Raw genomic sequence first — 19,745 nt, 5'->3', positions numbered from 1 at the left:
TGGGGCATTATACGTTTCCCCATTCATTGGCCACTGAGATTCTTATCTCCTCTGAAGTATCTCTGGGAATACTGGTTAACATCCAAAAGTGGAAGTCATGTCACAGGCTCACTTCCATTTCCCCAATAGAGATAGCGGCATCTAGTGGCTAAAAGGCTGTATTTACATTGGCAGTGCCATTAGAGGCTTCCGCCATGTTAATGTAGTACTTCCAACTTCATTTGGCGACCCTGTTGGAGTCATGTCAGGAGGGATCAGCCAATCGTGAAGAAGAAAATGTGCTATTTCGAAATGGAGATTGCCTCAATGGCACTGCCCATACTGTCACAGACGCTATAATGGCACAGATACAAAGATGAGTACTCTATCTTACTCTATGATTTCCCCTGAAAACCAGATGCATCCGGTTATTACTGTCCCCACTGAAGGTGCTCCCAGTCCAGCCAGCCTTCCCTCTCCCTCCTCTTTCCCTCTGTTGCGCAGCACGGCGGGACTAGAGCACTATACTCACTATGGCATCCACCACAGCACGGACTCTCTTAGTGCTTTTCGCCACCTTCTGTGCATCAAGTACTGGATCAACAGGTAAAATCACCCTTTTCATTTATATTTTCAGAGCAGATGCATGGTTTCAGTTTTTCACTAATGAGGTAGCACCCTATTAATTGATTTATGTCTGGGATATGTGGAGCTGGGCTAATAGCCTAATCGATAATCAATTAATTATTTACCCCATAAATATAATATATCCAGTTCCCAATCCGCAATTGTTTTTCTTTGTTTGTTTTATATCGCGTCAAGAAACCAATAGCTTCTAATTGAGCTGCTGCTGGGACATATATCATAATTACCACGTTGCATTGCAGGGAAAAGTGTTTGTGAGAGACTCATTTTAGCAAATCTTCTGGTTTGTGTGGCATTAACAAACTATGCAAAATATGAGGGAAAGTATATTATTTTGGGGACAATGGTTAAAAGAAAAATGCTTAACAGTTTGCAGATGGGGAATGAACATACCAGTCAAAGTGAGCAATAATAATGAATTTGGGCTGCGAAACTACGTCTTTCATCGTTTCTGGTCTGGAAGGAAAATGTGATGTAGCCTTTTGAGCGCAGGAGTCATGGAATATGCGCTTACCTCATTGGCGCACATTGAAGTAGTTTTGCTCTACAATTAAAAAAAGATGACGAAGATTAGATCATAAGCCATATGATTAGTATCAATCACCAAACCAAAAAAATATGAAGAAAAAAATGCTTTGATTGATAATGGGACGTCACAGTGCCAAAAGGGTATTCTAATTGGCGCCAGTAGCAACTCCATGATGGCCCGGATTTCAACTCCAACCTCGCAGGGAGAAGGGGCAAGGAGGAAAAGTTTGACTTTCTCATAAAGTTTCTGTCAATCTCGCTCCATATGCATCAAGGTGTCACTATAGCTTCCACGTATTAGCAGTTTGACTTTTATTGGGATGAATCTTGTCCCGGAGGCAGAGATGAAGGATTTCCTCTCGAAAGTCAAAATTGGCTATAATTCCTCCAGAAAGTATTCATACTCCTTGACTTATTCCACATTTGGTTATGTTACAGCCTGAATTCAACATAGATTCAATATTTTTGGGTCACACAAACTATGCAAAATATGAGGGAAAGTATATTATTTGGGGGACAAATTATGAAAATAAAAATGCTTAACAGTTTGAAAACATGCTTTTTGAAATTGTGTCAAATTGATTGAGAATGTAAAAAAAATCTATATCTCATTTATATAAGTATTCACAGTCAATACTTTGTAGAAGCACTTTTGGCATTGATTACAGCTGTGACTTTTTTTCGTTGTTGAATTTGACCTCCTTTTCTCCCCAATTTTGTGGTATCCAATTGTTAATAGCTACTATCTTGTCTCATCGCTACAACTCCCGTTCAGGAGAGACGAAGTTCAGGAGTGAAGGAAAAGCAGCTAACAAGTGCTCAGCATATATGGGAAATCCTTCAAGACTCTTTGAAAAGCATTCCAGGTGAAGCTGGTTGAGAGAATGCCAAGAGTTTGCAAAGCTGTCATCAAGACATAGGGTGGCTACTTTGAAATATATTTTGATTTGTTTAACACTTTTTTGGTTATTTCACTGTTTGGATGTCTTCACTATTATTCTACAATGTAGATCATTTTTCAAAATAAAGAAAAACCCTTGAAGCAGTAGGTGTGTCCAAACTTTTAACTGGTTCGGTAAGTCAAAACTGTAGCTCGGCCACTCAGGAACATTCACTGTCTTCAGCACAGGAGGTTGGTGGTACCTTATTTGGGGAGAACGGGCTTGTGGTAATGACAGGAGCGGACTCAATGCATCAAACACATTGTTTCCAGGTGTTTGATGCCATTCCATTCACTCCCTTCTGGCCATTATTATTAGCCGTTCTCCCCTCAGCAACCTTCTGTGAACTCCAGTGTAGATTTGGCCTTGAGTTTTAGGTTATTGCCTGTGCTTAGCTCCAATATGTTGCATTTTTATCTTGAAACACTCCCCAGTCCTTAACGATTACAAGCATACCGATATCATGATGCAGCCACCACTTTCCTTGAAAATATGGAGAGTGGTACTCAGTAATATGTTGTATTGGATTTGCACCAAACATAACACTTTTTATTCAGGACAAAAAGTGAATTGCTTTGCCATATATTTTGCAGTATTACTTGTTGCAAGCAGGATGCATGTTTTAGAATATTTCTTATCTATACAGGGTTTCTTCATTTCACTCTGTTAATTAGGTTAGTGTTGTGGAGTAACTGCAATGTTGTTGATCCATCTTCAGTTTTCTCCAATCACAGCCATTAAACTCTGTAACAATTTCAAAGTCACCATTGGCCTCATGGTGAAATCCCTTTCTGGCAATTGAGTTTATGAAGGTCATCGTATCTTTGTAGTGACTATTGTTATTTTTTTACCCATCTACCTGCTTTGTGGTTGAATCTGTGTTTGAAATTCTCTGCTCGGCTGAGGGACCTAACAATTTTCTGTATGTGTGGTGTACAGAGATGAGGTAGTCATTAAAAAATCAGGTTAGTAAGAGTCTAATGACTCGCCCGTGCATCAATCTAAGAAACATAATTTTAAAAATCCTCATCAAAATCTGTCAGTTTAAGCTAGAGATATGACCACCGTCTCAGTCTAACGCATCTGCCAACGTCAGCCTTCCGCATCTGCGGTGGAAGGTCGGTGAGCTACAGCCGTGTTTGTCAGACCATGAGACATCCCAAAATTTGGTCTTCTCACGAAACGTTTGTAGCGTGTCAATCACCTTCTGGAAAGATGAGACTCTCACAAACAGGATGGTATTTTCCATTTTGCTCAAAGACACCCACAAACTCGGTACCGCTGATGTGCCAACCTCTGTCGGTAGTGTCCGAATCGTTTGGGCTACACACTAATATGACCCCGCTATTGAAAGGGGAGATTCTCCATTTTGCTCTACTGCCTCCACAAGTGTCACGGGACTCATCTGAAGGCAACCGGTACCGGTTAAAAAAATGAATGGAGGTAGTTTTGTCCGTCCCCCCCCAAAAAAAAAATGATTGTGACTTTTTAAGCAAAATTTTACTCTTTAACTTATTTAGGCTTGACTCAAGAAATTCCAGCTTTTTAATTTGAATTCATTTGCAAAAGTTGAGAGCCGTGCGTCCTCCGAAACACAACCCTGCTTAATCCGGAAGCACCAATGTGTCGGAGGAAACGCCGTACAACTGATGAAGACGTGCATGTGCCCGGCCCGCCACAAGGAGTTGCTAGAGCGCGATGGGACATCCCGGCCGGCCAAAACCTCCCCTAACCCAGACGACGCTGGGCCAATTAAGCGCCGCCTCATTGGTCTCCCGGTCGGCTGAGACACAGCCTGGGATCAAACCTGGGTCTGTAGTGACACCTCAATCACTGTAATTGAGTGCCTTAGCCCGCTGCGCCACTCATGAGGCCCCTTATATTGTTATTTTCAACAACATTCTGATTTAATCTCTTCAGTTTCTGATGGAAAGGAAAGAGATTAGACAACACATAAATCCAATCAGGATTTATTTTTGGTTGTCTCGGGGGAGACAAATCTAGCTACCTCATTCAGCCATTGGCTAGGCCCTCAGAAGCTAAATAGAAGGCATCTGCCATTCAACTGTATTAGCGCCAGGGTTGGGGTCAATTCCATTTACATTACAATCAAATTCCAATTCTCTTCAAAGCTTTCCAATTAGGAAAATGTGGAATTGGAATAAGAATTTGGTTTACTTTATAAAATGACTTTAATTAAAATTAATTGAACCCGACCCTGATTATGGCAGAATTTTGGAGTGACAGTGGAATCAACCAATTACAATTTTTACATATGGAAATGTCTGCCTTCTCGAAGGCCGGAAGGTCATTACGCAATAGTGAGCAGTAGTTTTCCCACGGTCTAGGTAACTACTTTGTTGTAGGTTAGTTAAAAGCATGTAGCGGCTGCAGCAGGTGTTATCGGAGAGGATGTTGTTGCTAATTTGTTAGTTTTGCCCATTTCAAGATTCAACTTTCAACAAGAACTTAAGTTTCAAATGATCATTATAAAACAGGTTGTCTGGATCCTGGATGCTGATAGCATGGAGTTATAGCACCACAATCCCCACATTCCACAGGCAATGCTTGTTAACAGTTCCAGCAGATTTATCCACTGTCCCATAGCCCAGCTAGCGTCTAGACATGGTTTCCCTATGCTACTGGGCTATCACTTGTTTGCAACTGTTGGGGTTTGTCTAATCCTTGTTGTATGCCTCTACGACCTGTGCAACAATGTTGCATATATTTGTTTTAAATACACTTATGTTTGTGAAACATTGTTGCATTTAAACTTCATGTGAATGTGAAGACGATGTTGGAGTAATAGTTGTACTTTTCGACTGGGAAATGCTTAGCCTAATGGTTGTGTTTTTGTCTCCTTATCATTGGAATCTACCTGCGTATTATGTCAGAGTGAATGTGCTGCTTATTCTTTAACTTCAGGCTGTGAGTTACAGCTGTCTTTCTATTGGCCCTCTGTGTTTTACAAAAAGTATTCTCTCCTTACATGGAGTGTGCTGGTATTACGGACACGGTCCTTTCAGCATCACACGCCTGTTACACTCACATCCTTGGATGTGTCACTGTTGTCGCTTTTGGTGCTAGTGGGAAAGTGATGGCGTTAGGCTGTGCGAGCAGTGTGCTTGTTGTTGCTATGTCTGTGTGAGTGGCAGCATGAAGCGTGGCTTAGCCTCAGGTCTGTTAGATTCAGCTGGGCGCATTAAGTGATGCTATGTTATTTTTCTGTTTTGCGTTTGGTACAACGTGCTGGGAAGATTTTTTTTTTTACCCACTGAAGGCCTAGGTCCAATAGCCATGGTTCGTCACTGGAAACAGGTGTCTCTCAGTTTCCTCTGTTACCATAGGGATAGGAGAATAGGTCAACACATGCTTCTAACTAATTGGAATGATGAACATCGGGGTGGACAGAGTCATGGAATATCCATCTCAAAAGACTTCCCTGAGCACATCCCCTAACCATCATTATTGTCAGTAGAAGCCCATTGGGCACACACAGGTTGAATCAACGCTGTTTCCACGTCCTTTCAATTAAATCACGTTGAATCAACGTAGAATAGTCGTTGAATTGACGTCTGTGCCCAGCGGGAGGGTTATTCAGTGTGACAGGGAAGTGTAAAATATGCCCAAACAATGACAACAACAAGACACTTTGAAGCCAAATGACTTGGCAGACTGACAAATGATCTAGCATTTTGATCTGTCAGATAGGAAGTTCTCCCTGAGCAGGTTGAGGGGCACAGGCAGGTTACCTTGTGTTTTACTGGGGTCTCATTATCACTATCCATTCCATTCCATGTTAGCAGATGAAGTGCAAAATGAGATAGCACAGATGTTTTAGAAGTGCCTAGAGCGCACGGTTTGTGAAATCAATCTGGAGCCACACTCACACTTGCTGTGAGAGTACCTGTTGCTCACCAGAGGGAAAAAAAGGCCTGAGTGGAAAAAATTCAAAAAGCTGGAGTTTTGGAGAAGATTAGCCAGCTAATGAACCCCTGTTGATCTGATTTAGCTGCCACGTTACAATAGCCCTCTCTTCTCCCTTACCCTTTCTCCCCTAATCTCCTCTCTCTATCTCTCTCCATTTCTCATCAAATCTTTCTTAACCCTCTTTGTCTGACTTCCTTATTTCCAATTCCTGTCTTTGCTCACTTTCTCTACTTTCTCTCTCCCGCTCTCTCACTCTCTCTCTCTTTCTCTATTCTCTCTCTCTCCCGCTCTCTCTCTTTCTCTCTCTCTTTCTCTCAGACATGCGTGCTCAGTGAGTGAGGTCATCCAATTAAACGTAGATGCTGTTTGTTGTGGTTCTGTGCTTTTCTTGTCCACTGCTCCCCCTTCCTCTTTTACTCCTCTCCACTCCTCCAGACTTCCACACAGTGCCGAGGGCTATTCATTTCTTACAGTAAGCACTTAGTAAAAGCACAAAAGCCTAGAATCCCCAAAAGCCTAGCCAAGTATGACACTACAGTAGCATTGTGATGAACAAAATAAGAGGAGTTCCGGGGAGGGACCAGGCTATTGGAACAGAGTCGACAGGAGGTCACTGGTTGAGTGACAGAGAGACAGAGAGGCGGAGAGACAGAGAGAGAATCAAGTTAGAGAAAGGGAGAAGGGGAAAAGAGGGAATCATGTCCTCGCAAGCCACAGGAATTTCTCCGTTCCGCCTCACCAAGAGGAATTCTACAGGAGCACTTCTGAGATTGAGCTTCGGGTTTCAACTGTAACACAGGGGAGAAACAGAGAGAAACATCTATTGAGACAGACTGACAGACAGGGAGCAAAAGCATGTAGCTAATACATGCAGCGTGTAGACTGCAAGCATGTTTGATCACCTGACGTGGGGCCGACCCAGGCTCTCTCACCTGTCACTCGGGTGTCCATCAACCCTACCGCTGATGGGTCTCACCTCGGGATCTCTGGGCGTGGTTATGTTTGGTTAAACGGGTAGCACCTGGGCTAGTGAACATCTGTCACAGAGGGACTAGAGAGTGAGAGTGTGTGTGTGTGTGTGTGTGTAGAGAGTGTGTGTGTTGGACATAATGTGTTTGTGTAGAGCGAAAGTGTGAACTCCTAATTCACAGGATTAGCAGTAGGTAGCATTGCAGTGTAGTTGACTCATGGCTACGCTGGTTACAGAGAACCATGATGTCATGATGGTTTGGGGTTGGTGTATTGATCATGTGAAGGGATGAGTATATTGGGCCATGGTTTCACTGGTTTGCTGAATTTGTGGAGAGTTGTATGTGGCAGGCGCGAAAATCTGATATCAACTTTGGAGGTGACAATTACATGAAATTTTCTCAAGAGCAATTCCTGAGGGGCACACCAAAAGTAGTGCTGTAACACAGCCTACGTTGTAATATGTTAAATGTATATTGAGGAACCATAATTACTACTACTGGATAATTGATAGGTACAGTAGTTAACTGAAGGGTTGTCCCAACTTGTTAAAATGTTTAAATCATTATAATACTACTACTATTAATAACAGTTATAGCACTGTTCCTTATCAGTCCAGTATGTACCTGGTTAAATAAAGGTGAAATAAAAAATGTAAAAGTTCCCTGGCGACAATTTAGCTTTTGCAACGAGACCATTAAATGTATTTTAGACAATGGTAGAAGAGGGTGTAGTTCTGTTCAGTTTATCGCTAACCGTATCACAGGGACTTTGAAGCACTACAGCTGCATGCTGATCTTGGAATAAACTGACGATAGCGAAGATCCCATCTTTGATGACGCCACATAAATGGAATAGGTACTAGCTAGCTTGATAGTCAATGTTTGCTTTAGTTTGCGCCCAGCTCTGCAAATTAGTGTGTGAACCCTGCCAACATTAAAAGAAAAAAACATTGATATGGCATGATTGACTGGATTAACCTCACGTCAGTTACGTGCATTGAGTGCCTTTCGGACAGTAGATACGAACCCTCTATTATCTTGCCATCTAAAGAACTGGCAGTGGATCAAACCATTGTGAGGCAAAGGGCGGGGGGGCGCAATCTTTTGAATCTTAAAACTTGTTGGGGATAGAGGGCAGTATTTTCACTTTGGATGAATTGCGTGCCCATAGTGAACTGCATACTACTCTGTCCTAGATTGCTAATATATGCATATTATTATTACTATTGGATGGAAAACACTCTGAAGTTTCTAAAACTGTTTGAATTATGTCTGTGAGTATAACAGAACTCATAGGGCAGGCAATCTTCCAAACAGGAAGTGAAATTCTGAATGTGGGTCAAATTTGACATCATCGCCCCTTCCCTTCCAAATAAGATATGGATCTGGTAGCACTTCCTACGCCTTCCACTAGATGTCCTCATTTGGTAGAACGTGGAATGGGGCCTCTGGTGTGAACTTTGACCGACTGGGAGGGGTAATAGTCACTGTCTTGGCAGAATGCAATTTCCCTGTGGCGCATTTGTCTGTTGATGTCACCGTCATTCCATTTGGCTGCAGATGAAAACGTATGATCCGGTTGGAACATTATTGGATATATATGAAAATAACATCCTGAAAATTGATTCTCTACTTAGTTTGACCAGTGTATTCGACCTGGAATATATATTTTTGAAGTTTTTCGTCCGAGTTCTCCTGGACCAGCATCAGCTTTTGGGCACGTGAGCTGAGAGTGCTAGCAAATGCAGCTCATTGGACACTAGTATTGGACATTATGGAACAAAACAACAATTTATTGTGGAACTAGGACTCCTTGCACTGCATTCTGATGAAAGATCATCAAAGGTAAGGGAATATTTATGATGTCATTTCGTATTTCTGTTGACTCCAACATGGCGGAGAAATATATTTACGTCTGAGCGCTGTCTCAGTTTATTGCATGGTATGCTTTTTTCATAATGTTTACAGAAAATCTGACACAGCGGTTGCATTAACCTCTTGCTCCTGACCATCTTCTTTGTTGGCACTCCTAGATGTCCCATAATCACTATTGGGTCTTTTTTTTCGATTAAATCGGTCCATATATAGCCTAGATATCGATCTATGAAGACTGTGTGATCAACGAAAAAAAATAGCGTCTTATAACGTAACGTCATTTTTTTTAAATTAAAAAAGTCGACGATAAACTTTCACAAAACACTTCGAAATACTTTTGTAATGCAACTTTAGGTATTAGTAAACGTTAATAAGCGATCAAATTGATCACGAGGCGATGTGTATTCTATAGCTGTACGTCTGGAAATAATGTCCGGGTAAATCTCAACCAAAATATCCGGTCGGAGACCTGAAGAAATGGGCTGTCTCTTCTTCGTTTGACCAAGAAACAAAGCCTAGGCAAATGACAAGTCTGTTGACATCGTGTGGAAGCTGTAGGAATTGCAATCTCGGCTCCAGGTAATTTGCTTTCCCATAGACAATACATGCAAGTGGCGCATTGATATATTTTCCAATTTTCAGTGATCAGATTTTCCTGCGCTTTTCGATGAAACGCACGTTCTGTTATAGTCACAGCCGTGATTTAACCAGTTTTATAAACGACTGAGTGTTTTCTATCCACACATACTAATCATATGCATATACTATATTCCTGTCATGAGAAGCAGGGCGCTGAAATGTTGCGTGATTTTTAACAGATTCACAACGATTCACAACGAGTGTAGCTTTAATTCAGTACCCTGCATGTGTGTTTTAATGAACGTTTGAGTTTTAACGAGCGCTATTAGCATTTAGCGTAGCGCATTTGCATTTCCAGGTGGCTAGATGGGACGCATGCGTGTCGGGTCGACGTAAAAGGTTAATATGTGAAAGTTAAATATTTCGAAAGATTATTTTTGAATTCCCCGCGCCACCTTTTCAGCTGAATGGGGGGGGGGGGAGTTCCCCTCGGGGAACGCCTTGCCATAACATGTTTTAATTAAAAACACGCTATTAAGTGTTTATAATCAGGACAAGTGCTTTCATTGCGTATTATTAATATTATTGAAATTACATAGTTATGTTTACAGTGATATATTGGGGAGGTAGTGTCCCCCTTGGGATTTCCGCCTATGGTATGTGGGTTAGAGTACCCACTGAGGTGAGTGTGTGTGTGTGTGTTGTGGGGAAAAAGGGGTTGGTAGGCTGTAAAAATCAGACCTGCAGAGAAGCGCAGGTGCATGACCCAGAGGGTTTCTGAGACAATTTTTGGACGAGGCTATGACACATCCTTAGGGCTTACTTCTGCACATGCTGCTTGCTCTGTTGCATACACACACACACACGTGCACACACACACACGTGCACACACACACGCACACACACGTGCACACGCACACACACGCACACACGCATGCACACACGCACACACACACACACACACAGAAACACACAGAAACACACACACACAAGTATCTCCAGTTATTGTGTTTGGCTCTGTGTTCCTGGGCTAGGCGCCAGAGTGGTTGCATCATACAGTAAGCAGACATAGTGGTGAGAAGCGCTTTCAGCCAACAGTAGAAATATAGAGGAAGGCAGAGAAAACAGATCAGTCCAATAAAGATTTGGGAGAGCCTGCTTACTGCAGTGTGACACGGGATCGCGAAAAACCCTGATTTCCATCTGGAAATTATGAGCGAGGAGGGTTCTAACAGGACTGACACCTGGAAAGTACTGTAGGAGACTCCTACAGGCAGTTAGTGAACGTGATAGAGGAAGCCACCCTGTAGACTGTTGGAGAGATTGCACACTGATCATGAGCATCCGGTAGGGATTTTCTTTAGACAGTTCAGGACTAGATCATGTTTCCTATTCACCTAGCAGATACTTCAATACTGCAACCATGACTCCCGTGCATCCCTTTGACTATGTGTAATAATTGTCTTTTGGCATTACAGAAGATAAGAATCAGCTGGAAGTTGTGTTATCCGAGCCAACGTTGTTTGTGATTGTGATGAATTAATTTCTGTGTTCTCCTTTGTGAGTGTCACAACTGGAGTTATCAACTGCTGGAGATTTACCAACTGCACACTCACACACGGCCGTTCACACGAGTTAGATTGGGAGTTTTATATTCATGTTTCCACTAAATGCTTTATTGCGTTTGCTTGGTCTGACTTTGGACTTAGGAGCGTGTTATTCCGGTCTCCTCAATAACATGCATTTTCAACACTATCAAAATAAAGAATACATGAAGAGATCTCAAATGTTATCTTTCCGCATGTATTATTATTATTATTTTGAATTGTATTATACTGGTATTTGCTTGGCTTTGTTTGGAATAAGTGCAAACAAAAAGAAGACACTCTCGCCGTTCCTCATCAGCCCCTTCTTCTCCTTCTTTTAGTCATCTATAATGCTTTCATTTCCTGAAGATGTTATGTTTTTGTGATGTGTGTGTGTGTGTGTGTGTGGTGTGGTGTGTGTTAGCCGACAAGCCCCTGCGGCCGCGGAACGTGCAGCTGACGTTGGTGGACAAGGGCCTGAGGGTAAGCTGGGAACCTCCCAACGAGCTGGACGGTCGGCCGGTGGACCGCTACAACATTGGCTACGGCAAGTCCATGAGGACACTCCGCTTCATCAAGGTGGACAAGGACAGACGGTCCAAGGTACTGGAGGATGTAGGTAAGAGTTGGAGAAAGTAAGACAGAGAGAGGATGGGAAGGGAGAGAGTGAGAAAGTGGGAGTGGGAAAGGTGTAGAAAGAGAAAGTGGGAAAGAAGGAGAGAGAGAGAGAGAGAGAGAGAGAGAGAGAGAGAGAGAGAGAGAGACTAAACTACGGAGTGTGTTTCAGAGCCCGGAGTTCTGCACTTTCTCAAGATGAGTGCTGAGAACAAGGAGGGGATAAGCAAACCTGTGTACAGAGCAGAGACGCCAGGAGGTGAGGTGTGTGTGCGTGCGTGTATGTGTGCGAGCAGTATGTGTTCCACTGTAAACCAGAAGGTGGGAGATGCATTTCAGCACATGATGTTAAACGTGTACTTTGGGCCAACAGTGTTTTTACAGTCACAACAAACCCCAACTGAAACATAGGCACTGAGAGGTAACATCAGCATAGTTATTTTAGATTTTTACTGGGCATTATTTTTAGGGCTTTATGGGTTTCTCTGGTTATTCTTAATCTCACCATATAAAACCCAATTCAAGACATTACGTTTTTATACACACAGTCAGCAGCAGTTGCTGCAGTATAAAACCTACCAAGCCTGCTTTTGTCATTACTCCATTTGCCTCTGAGCTTGGAGCTTGGCATCACAGGGCTATACTTCATCAGCAGCCAACCCTAGTTTTCCACTTCCAAACTCAGCCTCGGTCCAATAACCCAAACCCCTGTGTTGTGGTCAATCACTGACTCTGTCTGTCTGTCTGTCTGTCTGTCTGTCTGTCTGTCTGTCTGTCTGTCTGTCTGTCTGTCTGTCTGTCTGTCTGTCTGTCTGTCTGTCTGTCTGTCTGTCTGTCTGTCTGTCTGTCTGTCTGTGTGTGTGTGTGTGTGTGTGTGTGTGTGTGTGTGTGTGTGTGTGGAGGGACCGGGAGGTGTGTGCTTAAACTTGTGCGTGTCTGCGTCAATGTGGGCGTGTGTTTGTGTCTATGTATGCCATCTGTCAAAGTTGTGGTTTCTGCATGTACATTTACCGTTCAGTTCAATCAGTTTGGGGTCACTTAGAAATGTCCTTGTTTTTGTAAGAAAAGCACATTTTTCTGTCCATTAAAATAATATCAAATTGATCAGAAATACAGTGTAGACATTGTTCATGTTGTAAATGACTATTGTAGCTGGAAACTACTACAGCTACAGCTCAAAACTGTTGTCCTGATTAAAGAAGCAATAAAACTGGCCTTTCTTAGACTAGTTGAGTATCAGAATAGAAAGAGGAGTTGCAAAGAAAAAGCAATATCTCAGACTGGCCAATACAAACTGGCCAATACAGACTGGCCAATAAAAAGAAAAGCTTAAGATGGGCAAAATAACACAGACACTGGACAGGGGAACTCTGCCTAGAAGGCCAGCATCCCGGAGTCGCCTCTTCACTGGTACTATTTAATGAAGCTGCCAGTTGAGGACTTGTGAGGCGTCTATTTCTCAAACTAGACACTGTAATGTATTTGTCCCCTGTGCACCGGGGCCTCCCACTGCTCTTAATATTCTGGTTGGAGCCAGTTTGCTCTGTTCCGTGAAGAGAGTAGTACACAGCGTTGTACAAGATCTTCAGTTTCTTGGCAATTTCTCGCATGGAATAGCCTTCATTGCTCAGAACAAGAATAGACTGACGAGTTTCAGAAGAAAGTATTTTTTTCTGGCCATTTTGAGCCTGTAATCGAACCCACAAATGCTGATGCTCCAGATACTCAACTAGTCTAAAGAAAGCCATTTTTTTTGCTTCTTTAAATCAGAAAAACAATTTTCAGCTGTGCTAAGATAATTGCAAAAGGGTTTTCTAATGAAATATCCTATTAAAATTATACACTTGGATTAGCTAACACAACGTGCCATTGGAACACAGGAGTGATGTTTGCTGATAATGGGCCTCAATACGCCTATGTAGATATTCCATAAAAAATCAGCCGTTTCCAGCTACAATTGTCATTTACAACATTAACAATGTCTACACTGTATTTATGATCAATTTGAAGTTATTTTAATGGACAAAAATTGTGCTTTTCTTTAAAAAACAAGGACATTTCTAAATGACCCCAAACTTTTGAACAGTAGTGTGTGTCTGGATGGATGTGTGTGTGTGTGTGTGTGTGTCGTGTTGTGGTCCCAGCGGTCTATCGAACACCATTCACCATAAATCAGTGCAAACGCTTGTGTGTGTGTGTGTGCGCGCACGTGTGAGATGACGTGCTCCTTGCAAATCAATCTGTTCCCACAGCATGCTAGCAGCATTAGTCATCGTAAATAACACCACGTTGCTTCTGCATCATTAATGTGTCTGGCCAGACATAGCGCTCTATTATAGCAACATGTCCATAATATCACTTACGGATAGAGAGGGAGAGAGACAGAGAGAGGGGAGAGTTAGAGAGACAGAGAGAGGGAGAGAGACAGAGAGAGGCGAGAGTTAGAGAGAGAGAGACAGGCAGAGGGGGAGAGTTAGTGAGCGAGACAGGAGTGAGAGAGAGAGAGACAGAGAGAGGGGAGAGTTAGCGAGCGAGACAGGAGTGAGAGAGAGAGAGAGAGAGACAGAGAGACGTGAGAGAGAGAGAGAGAGAGACAGAGAGAGGGGGAGAGTTAGCGAGCGAGACAGGAGTGAGAGAGAGAGACAGAGAGAGAGACAAAGAGAGGGGGAGAGTTAGAGAGCGAGACAGGAGTGAGAGAGAGAGACAGAGAGACAGAGAGAGGGGACAGTTAGAGAGCGAGACAGGAGTGAGAGAGATAGAGACATAAGGAGGGAGATAGAGATGGGGAGAAACAGAGAGAGAGCGAGGGAGTGTGACAACTCGACTGAGATGTCTGTAACAATAACACAATTTTTCCCAGTCCTAATAGAAAGCATAAATTATCATGTCTTTGTACTCCCCGATGAAGGCCATGTAGCCGAAACGCATCAGAGGTTTTCAACTTTGTTTCCATTGAACATGCCATACAAATAAAGACATTTTAATTCATTATATGAAGAGTGCCTTGGTCCTCCTTTCTTTTTGCTCACCTGTATTTGTTTGACCTGTGTGACGTCTACAGTACTTGTATGGATGTTTACTTGTTCTAAGTTACCTGTGTATGTTTACCTGTTCCCCAGGTGGTGAGTGGGTCAAACTGGATGGCTTCGCAGTGGCAGACGGGGCACCTGTTAACGCATCAACTCCAGGTAACACCAAAATGAATGTTGTTCCTTCACATTTTAGTCTTAGAAGTTAAACAATCCTAAGAAGTTCCATTGCAGAGGCAAATGTAAAATTGCAGCTATCATCGCAGAGTTAAAAAATATATCCCTTCTCCGGTCCTCCGGCCCTAATGTTATGACTCTGGTAGACAGAGAAACAGTCAAGTGGGTCTATCTATCCCGAACCAATGGTATGTCTGCCCTGGCCTGGCCCGTAGAGCATTGGATCCCCAGGCTTCAGGAAACACAGAGGCTGGTATCTGGTGGTCGGAGGATTGTTGAGTCGATGCTCCAGACATCTGCAGGCTGTAGCCCAAGTAAAATTATGCGCAGGACCACATTTGAGAGAGATAAAGAGAGGAAGAGAGACAGACAGACAGATAAAAGGAACAAAAAATCAGCTTGTTGAAACCAAATTGGGACATTTCTTAGTCTGCTCTCTGCAGGAGCTCTTTCTCTCTATGAGGTACATACAGGCAGAGTGGTGCAGAGAGAGATATAATAATAGACGAGATAGGATTTCTCATGTTTCAATGTGCCAACAGTGAAGAGGCGACTCCGGGATGCCGGCCTTCTAGGCAGAGTTGCAAAGAAAAGGGTGGCTAATTTGAAGAATCTCACATTTTTAACACTTTTTTTGTTTACTACATGATTCCATATGTGTTATTTAATCGTTTTGATATTTTTACTATTATTCCACAATGTTGAAAATAGTCCAAATAAAGAAAAACCCTTGAATGAGTAGGTGTTCCAAAACTTTTGAATGGTACTGTACACAAATAACTATCACTAGAAAACAGGTCAAATGAAACGAAGTGCAGCTATTTTGCTTCCTTTCCAGCTTCACGCCAGGCGAAAGGGCAATGGAACATTTAGAATGAATGACTGGTTCGTGTCCATAGAAACGGAACAAAAAGACTGAATGCCTGGGTTGAGTCTCTGGGAACCGAACCGATCAGCAACCTTAGATTTGTGTCGGGACTATATCTTGTGGATGAAATAGTATGAATAAATGAATCAAATAAAGTTAACGAAAATATGTTCATCATTATTTGAATATGTTGGTAACCCGTTGTATAAAAGTGATAATGCCTTCGAAGCCGGTGTTTGAAGGATATATTGGTACGGATTCCGGCCCTCGATTTCTTTTTCGGGCCTAACAACAACGGTGCCAATATAACCTCCAAACACCGGCTTCGAGGGCATTATCACTTAAATATATTTGTCTCTTGTAGAATTGACTTAACTTGGTGGAACTTGATGTGCACCAGATTAGCCTAGAACACACTGAAAGAGTGTGAGGTTAGTGGAGGAGTGATGGAGGCAGAAACGCAGCCCGCTCCCCTGGCCGATCCTGACAGTAACTACGAATGTACCTACCCAGTTCCTGATTTACTCTTCCACTTGCCCATTTGATTGGGGACGGTACCCAGAGGTGAGGCTGACCATGAACCCCAGTCATTCCATGAAGGCCTTCCAGACACAGGAGGTGAACTGAGGACCACGGTCAGACACAATGTCCACCGGGATCCCGTAGTGCTGGAAGACGTGAGAGAAGAGAGCCTCCATTGAGACCAGGCAGAGGAATCAAACGACAGGCTTTGGAAAAACCGGTCCACAACGACCAGGATGGTGGTGTGCCCCTCCGAGGGGGGAAGGTCTGTGACAAAGTCCAGATGGGACCAGGGTCGTTGTGGAACCGGCAGCATGTGGAGTTTGCCATAGGTGGAGGTGTCTTGTTTTGTGCGTAGGTAGAGCAGGAAGATACGTAAACCCGGATGTCCCGGGCCAAGGTGGGCCACCAGACAGTAGATAGTACGGGCTATACATGGGTGCCCCGACACAGGTGCTGTGTGTGCCCAGGCGAGGAGACGGTCCCACACATCACAATGCATGTAGGTACGCCCTTCAGGACAGTGGGCAGGTGAGCCACAATAAGGGACAGAGGAATAATAGGTGTCACTTTCTCCCTCCGAACCTCTGAGTCATGCAACCGGGATAATGCATCTGCCTTGATGTTCTTAGATTCTGGCCGGTAGGAGAGGGTGAAGTCACACCTGGCGAAGAATGGGACCCACCTGGCCTGACACGGGTTCAGCCGCTGCTCGAATATACTGGTCCGTCCAAACAAGGAAAAGGTGTTAAGCACCCTCCAGACAGTGCCGCCATGTATTCAGCGCCTTCTTGACGGCCAGCAACTCACGATCCCCCACGATCCCCCATTTCCTGGGGTTATGCAACTGTAACCAGGGGAAACCTAAAACTATGGGGTGTGCAGGAGAGTCGAAGATGAGGAAAGTGATGTGTTCATGGTGGTTGTGAGCAACTGTGAGGGAAATGGGAATCGTGGTCTGGCACACCAGTCCTGTTCCTAGGGGATGGTTGTTAAGGGCATGGACTGTGATAGGGGCTTGTAAAGGGACTAGAGGAATGCATGAGAATGAGGCTACGGACCAGTCTAGGAAATTGCCTGCACTGGGAAAAGACTTAGTGGAGGACCAGGATAGTCTGGGAAGGTGTCAGGAAGGAGGATGGGCTTGGGGGGCAGAGACTCAGCATTAGGACCCCCCTTTTAGGAGCAGAGACCCTGTTGACGGTGGCGTTGACGTTCCTCTGGGGGAAGGTGTGTCGTGCCCACCTCCATTGGCTCAGGCTCGCTGGAGGTTCCTGGGAGAGAGAGTATCCAGGCGGATGGGCATAGCGATGAGCTGGTCCAGATAAGCCAGCTCGGTCTGGATGTCTGCCTGTAGCCCGCTGCGGAAAACCGTCAACAGGGCCTGGTAGTTCCAGCCAGTGGATGCAGCCACCGTCCGGAAACGGTGACAAGTCCGGAGTTGATGAGTGAAGGGCGTTTGCCAGCAGCAGGTTTGGTAGCAGCTGGAAGGCCGGCGATGCCGATCTCCTGAGCTGGACAGGGGGCGGAGCCAAAGCGAAGGCTGGTGTGACAGTTGGTTAGCTGGCGGATGAGCAAGAAACAGATGGGAACACAAAGCGCCCTACTGAAATGGCCACTATACCACTATACCACTGTACCACTATACCAAATAAAACGTTTGAATGTAAAGAAGTGCTTTTTTAAAATGTAGTAGTTAGGATGAATGCAACTCAAAGAGCTAGAATTGACACAATTGTTTAATTTGGGAGGAACTTGTTCTAATTGAGTTGAAACATGATTACCTGAATACATCTGGCCAATTTCTAATGATTATTTCTCAATTAAGTAGCGTTTCAATAACACAATTTAATTAAGTAGATCTGTATTAATAATTTAATGTAAAAAATAATGTTTTCATTAGCTGTAACTACTCACAAAAATGGAATGAATCAGATCCCAAAATCTTTTTTTACATGTAGTAAACTTGTGTCGTGCCAGACAGAGCTCCACTTAGCTGTGCAGCCAGGGCCAAGGAGGAAAAGAGAGTGGAAAGGTGAATAGAGCAGGGAGGGCTAGGAGAGAAAGGAGAGAGAGCAGGGAGGGCTAGGAGAGAAAGGAGAGAGAGCAAGGAGGGCTAGGAGAGAAAGGAGAGAGAGCAGGGAGGGCTAGGAGAGAAAGGAGAGAGAGCAGGGAGGGCTAGGAGAGAAAGGAGAGAGAGCAGGGAGGGCTAGGAGAGAAAGGAGAGAGAGCAGGGAGGGCTAGGAGAGAAAGGAGAGAGAGCAGGGAGGGCTCGGAGAGAAAGGAGAGAAAGGAGAGAGATCCTCCCCAGGTTAGCAAACCCTCTGACATACAGACTTTGTCGCGTCAGGGCCTCTTGTCCTATCCTCCTTTAATCCCAACTCCTACTACCTCTCATTGTATTCCCTTCTCCTCTCTCTCTCTCGCACTGATCCAGCAGGGAATAATTAATGCAAGTCCACTGACTCACCCTGTCTGACCCTATCTTATGCCCACATCTACTCTGACTTGTCAGGACTGTATCAGCCACTGCTGCATAGGAATACATTTACTCTGTGGGAAAGAAGACAAGAGAGCCTTCCATCTGATAATGATTATGAGAGACAGAGGGATGAGAGATGAGGAGAAGGCAGGGAAATGTTTTTTAAAATGTTTATGTTGTCCATGCTATCACTCGGCAAGCCAGCAAAGCAAGGGAGGGGAGGTGAAGACGGATGGGGGGATTGTCGGCCTGTCTGTCTGAGATTGCTGTCCAGGCTGGAGACAGACATCATGTGATTACACCAGGAAGTAAGCAGCAGGAAGTGGGAGCATTGGGAGACTGTGTGGTCCCTGGTCTCTGTCTGTGTCCACGTTGTGACATCTCCCATGATTACAGTGTCTCATACACTTGAACTTGTTTAGATTATTGGAGAGGAAAGTCTTTTGGCAAAGTAGGACATATGGGTAGTTTCCCTGTGTTCTCCATTTCATTTGAAACATTTCAAAACATAACTATGAGATATAAAACTCATTGAAGTGAAAATATATATTTTTAAGACTTGGTACTGGCCTGGCCCTCACACAGTTATCTCAGCATGTCAACCATGTCGACCTTGTCTTATCAAGGTCAGGTGAACCATGGCTGAACTTCAGCTGTATTTTTCTCTCTCTTCCAGCTCATCCATCTCCTACTCCAGACATGTGGACCAGGGCTAACTCCCCTGTCGGGATCCCTGTGAGAACAGGAAGAGGATCAGTGGTTGATGGAGGGGTGCGCCCGTCAGACCTGACCTCCTCCAGGGGGCAACGGATCCGGAGACCCCCCCAATCATCCTCCGGCCCTCGTCAGCCAGATAGGGCCAGGGCAGGGACACCCCTGCTGGACCAGAGGTCCCAACACCACCACCACCACCACACCCAGCCACAGGCTGACCAGAGAAACAGACACAACCCCAAACTAGGTAAGAGCACCTGGATCTCTCTCACACCGGGTTTGCTACTCATTTAGAATATCCTTG

The 19,745-nt window shown here is 44.1% G+C and overlaps 1 protein-coding gene across 1 annotated transcript in view; it reads left to right on the top strand.

The window, feature by feature from the left end:
• The first annotated feature begins 405 nt into the window (after positions 1-405).
• LOC118397706 (fibronectin type III domain-containing protein 1) overlaps positions 406-19,745 on the top strand; it is an 83,442-nt gene continuing 64,102 nt past the window's right edge. The window contains exons 1-5 of the mRNA XM_052468944.1: positions 406-585; positions 11,459-11,653; positions 11,822-11,908; positions 14,769-14,837; positions 19,404-19,688. Of these exons, the coding sequence (XP_052324904.1) occupies positions 513-585; positions 11,459-11,653; positions 11,822-11,908; positions 14,769-14,837; positions 19,404-19,688 (709 nt within the window). The 5' untranslated portion in view covers positions 406-512. The remainder of the gene's footprint in view (positions 586-11,458; positions 11,654-11,821; positions 11,909-14,768; positions 14,838-19,403; positions 19,689-19,745) is intronic.

Source organism: Oncorhynchus keta, chromosome 19, assembly GCF_023373465.1.
Source record: "Oncorhynchus keta strain PuntledgeMale-10-30-2019 chromosome 19, Oket_V2, whole genome shotgun sequence".
NCBI classification, from domain to species: domain Eukaryota; kingdom Metazoa; phylum Chordata; class Actinopteri; order Salmoniformes; family Salmonidae; genus Oncorhynchus; species Oncorhynchus keta.
This window is presented reverse-complemented; position numbering and strand designations above follow the sequence as displayed.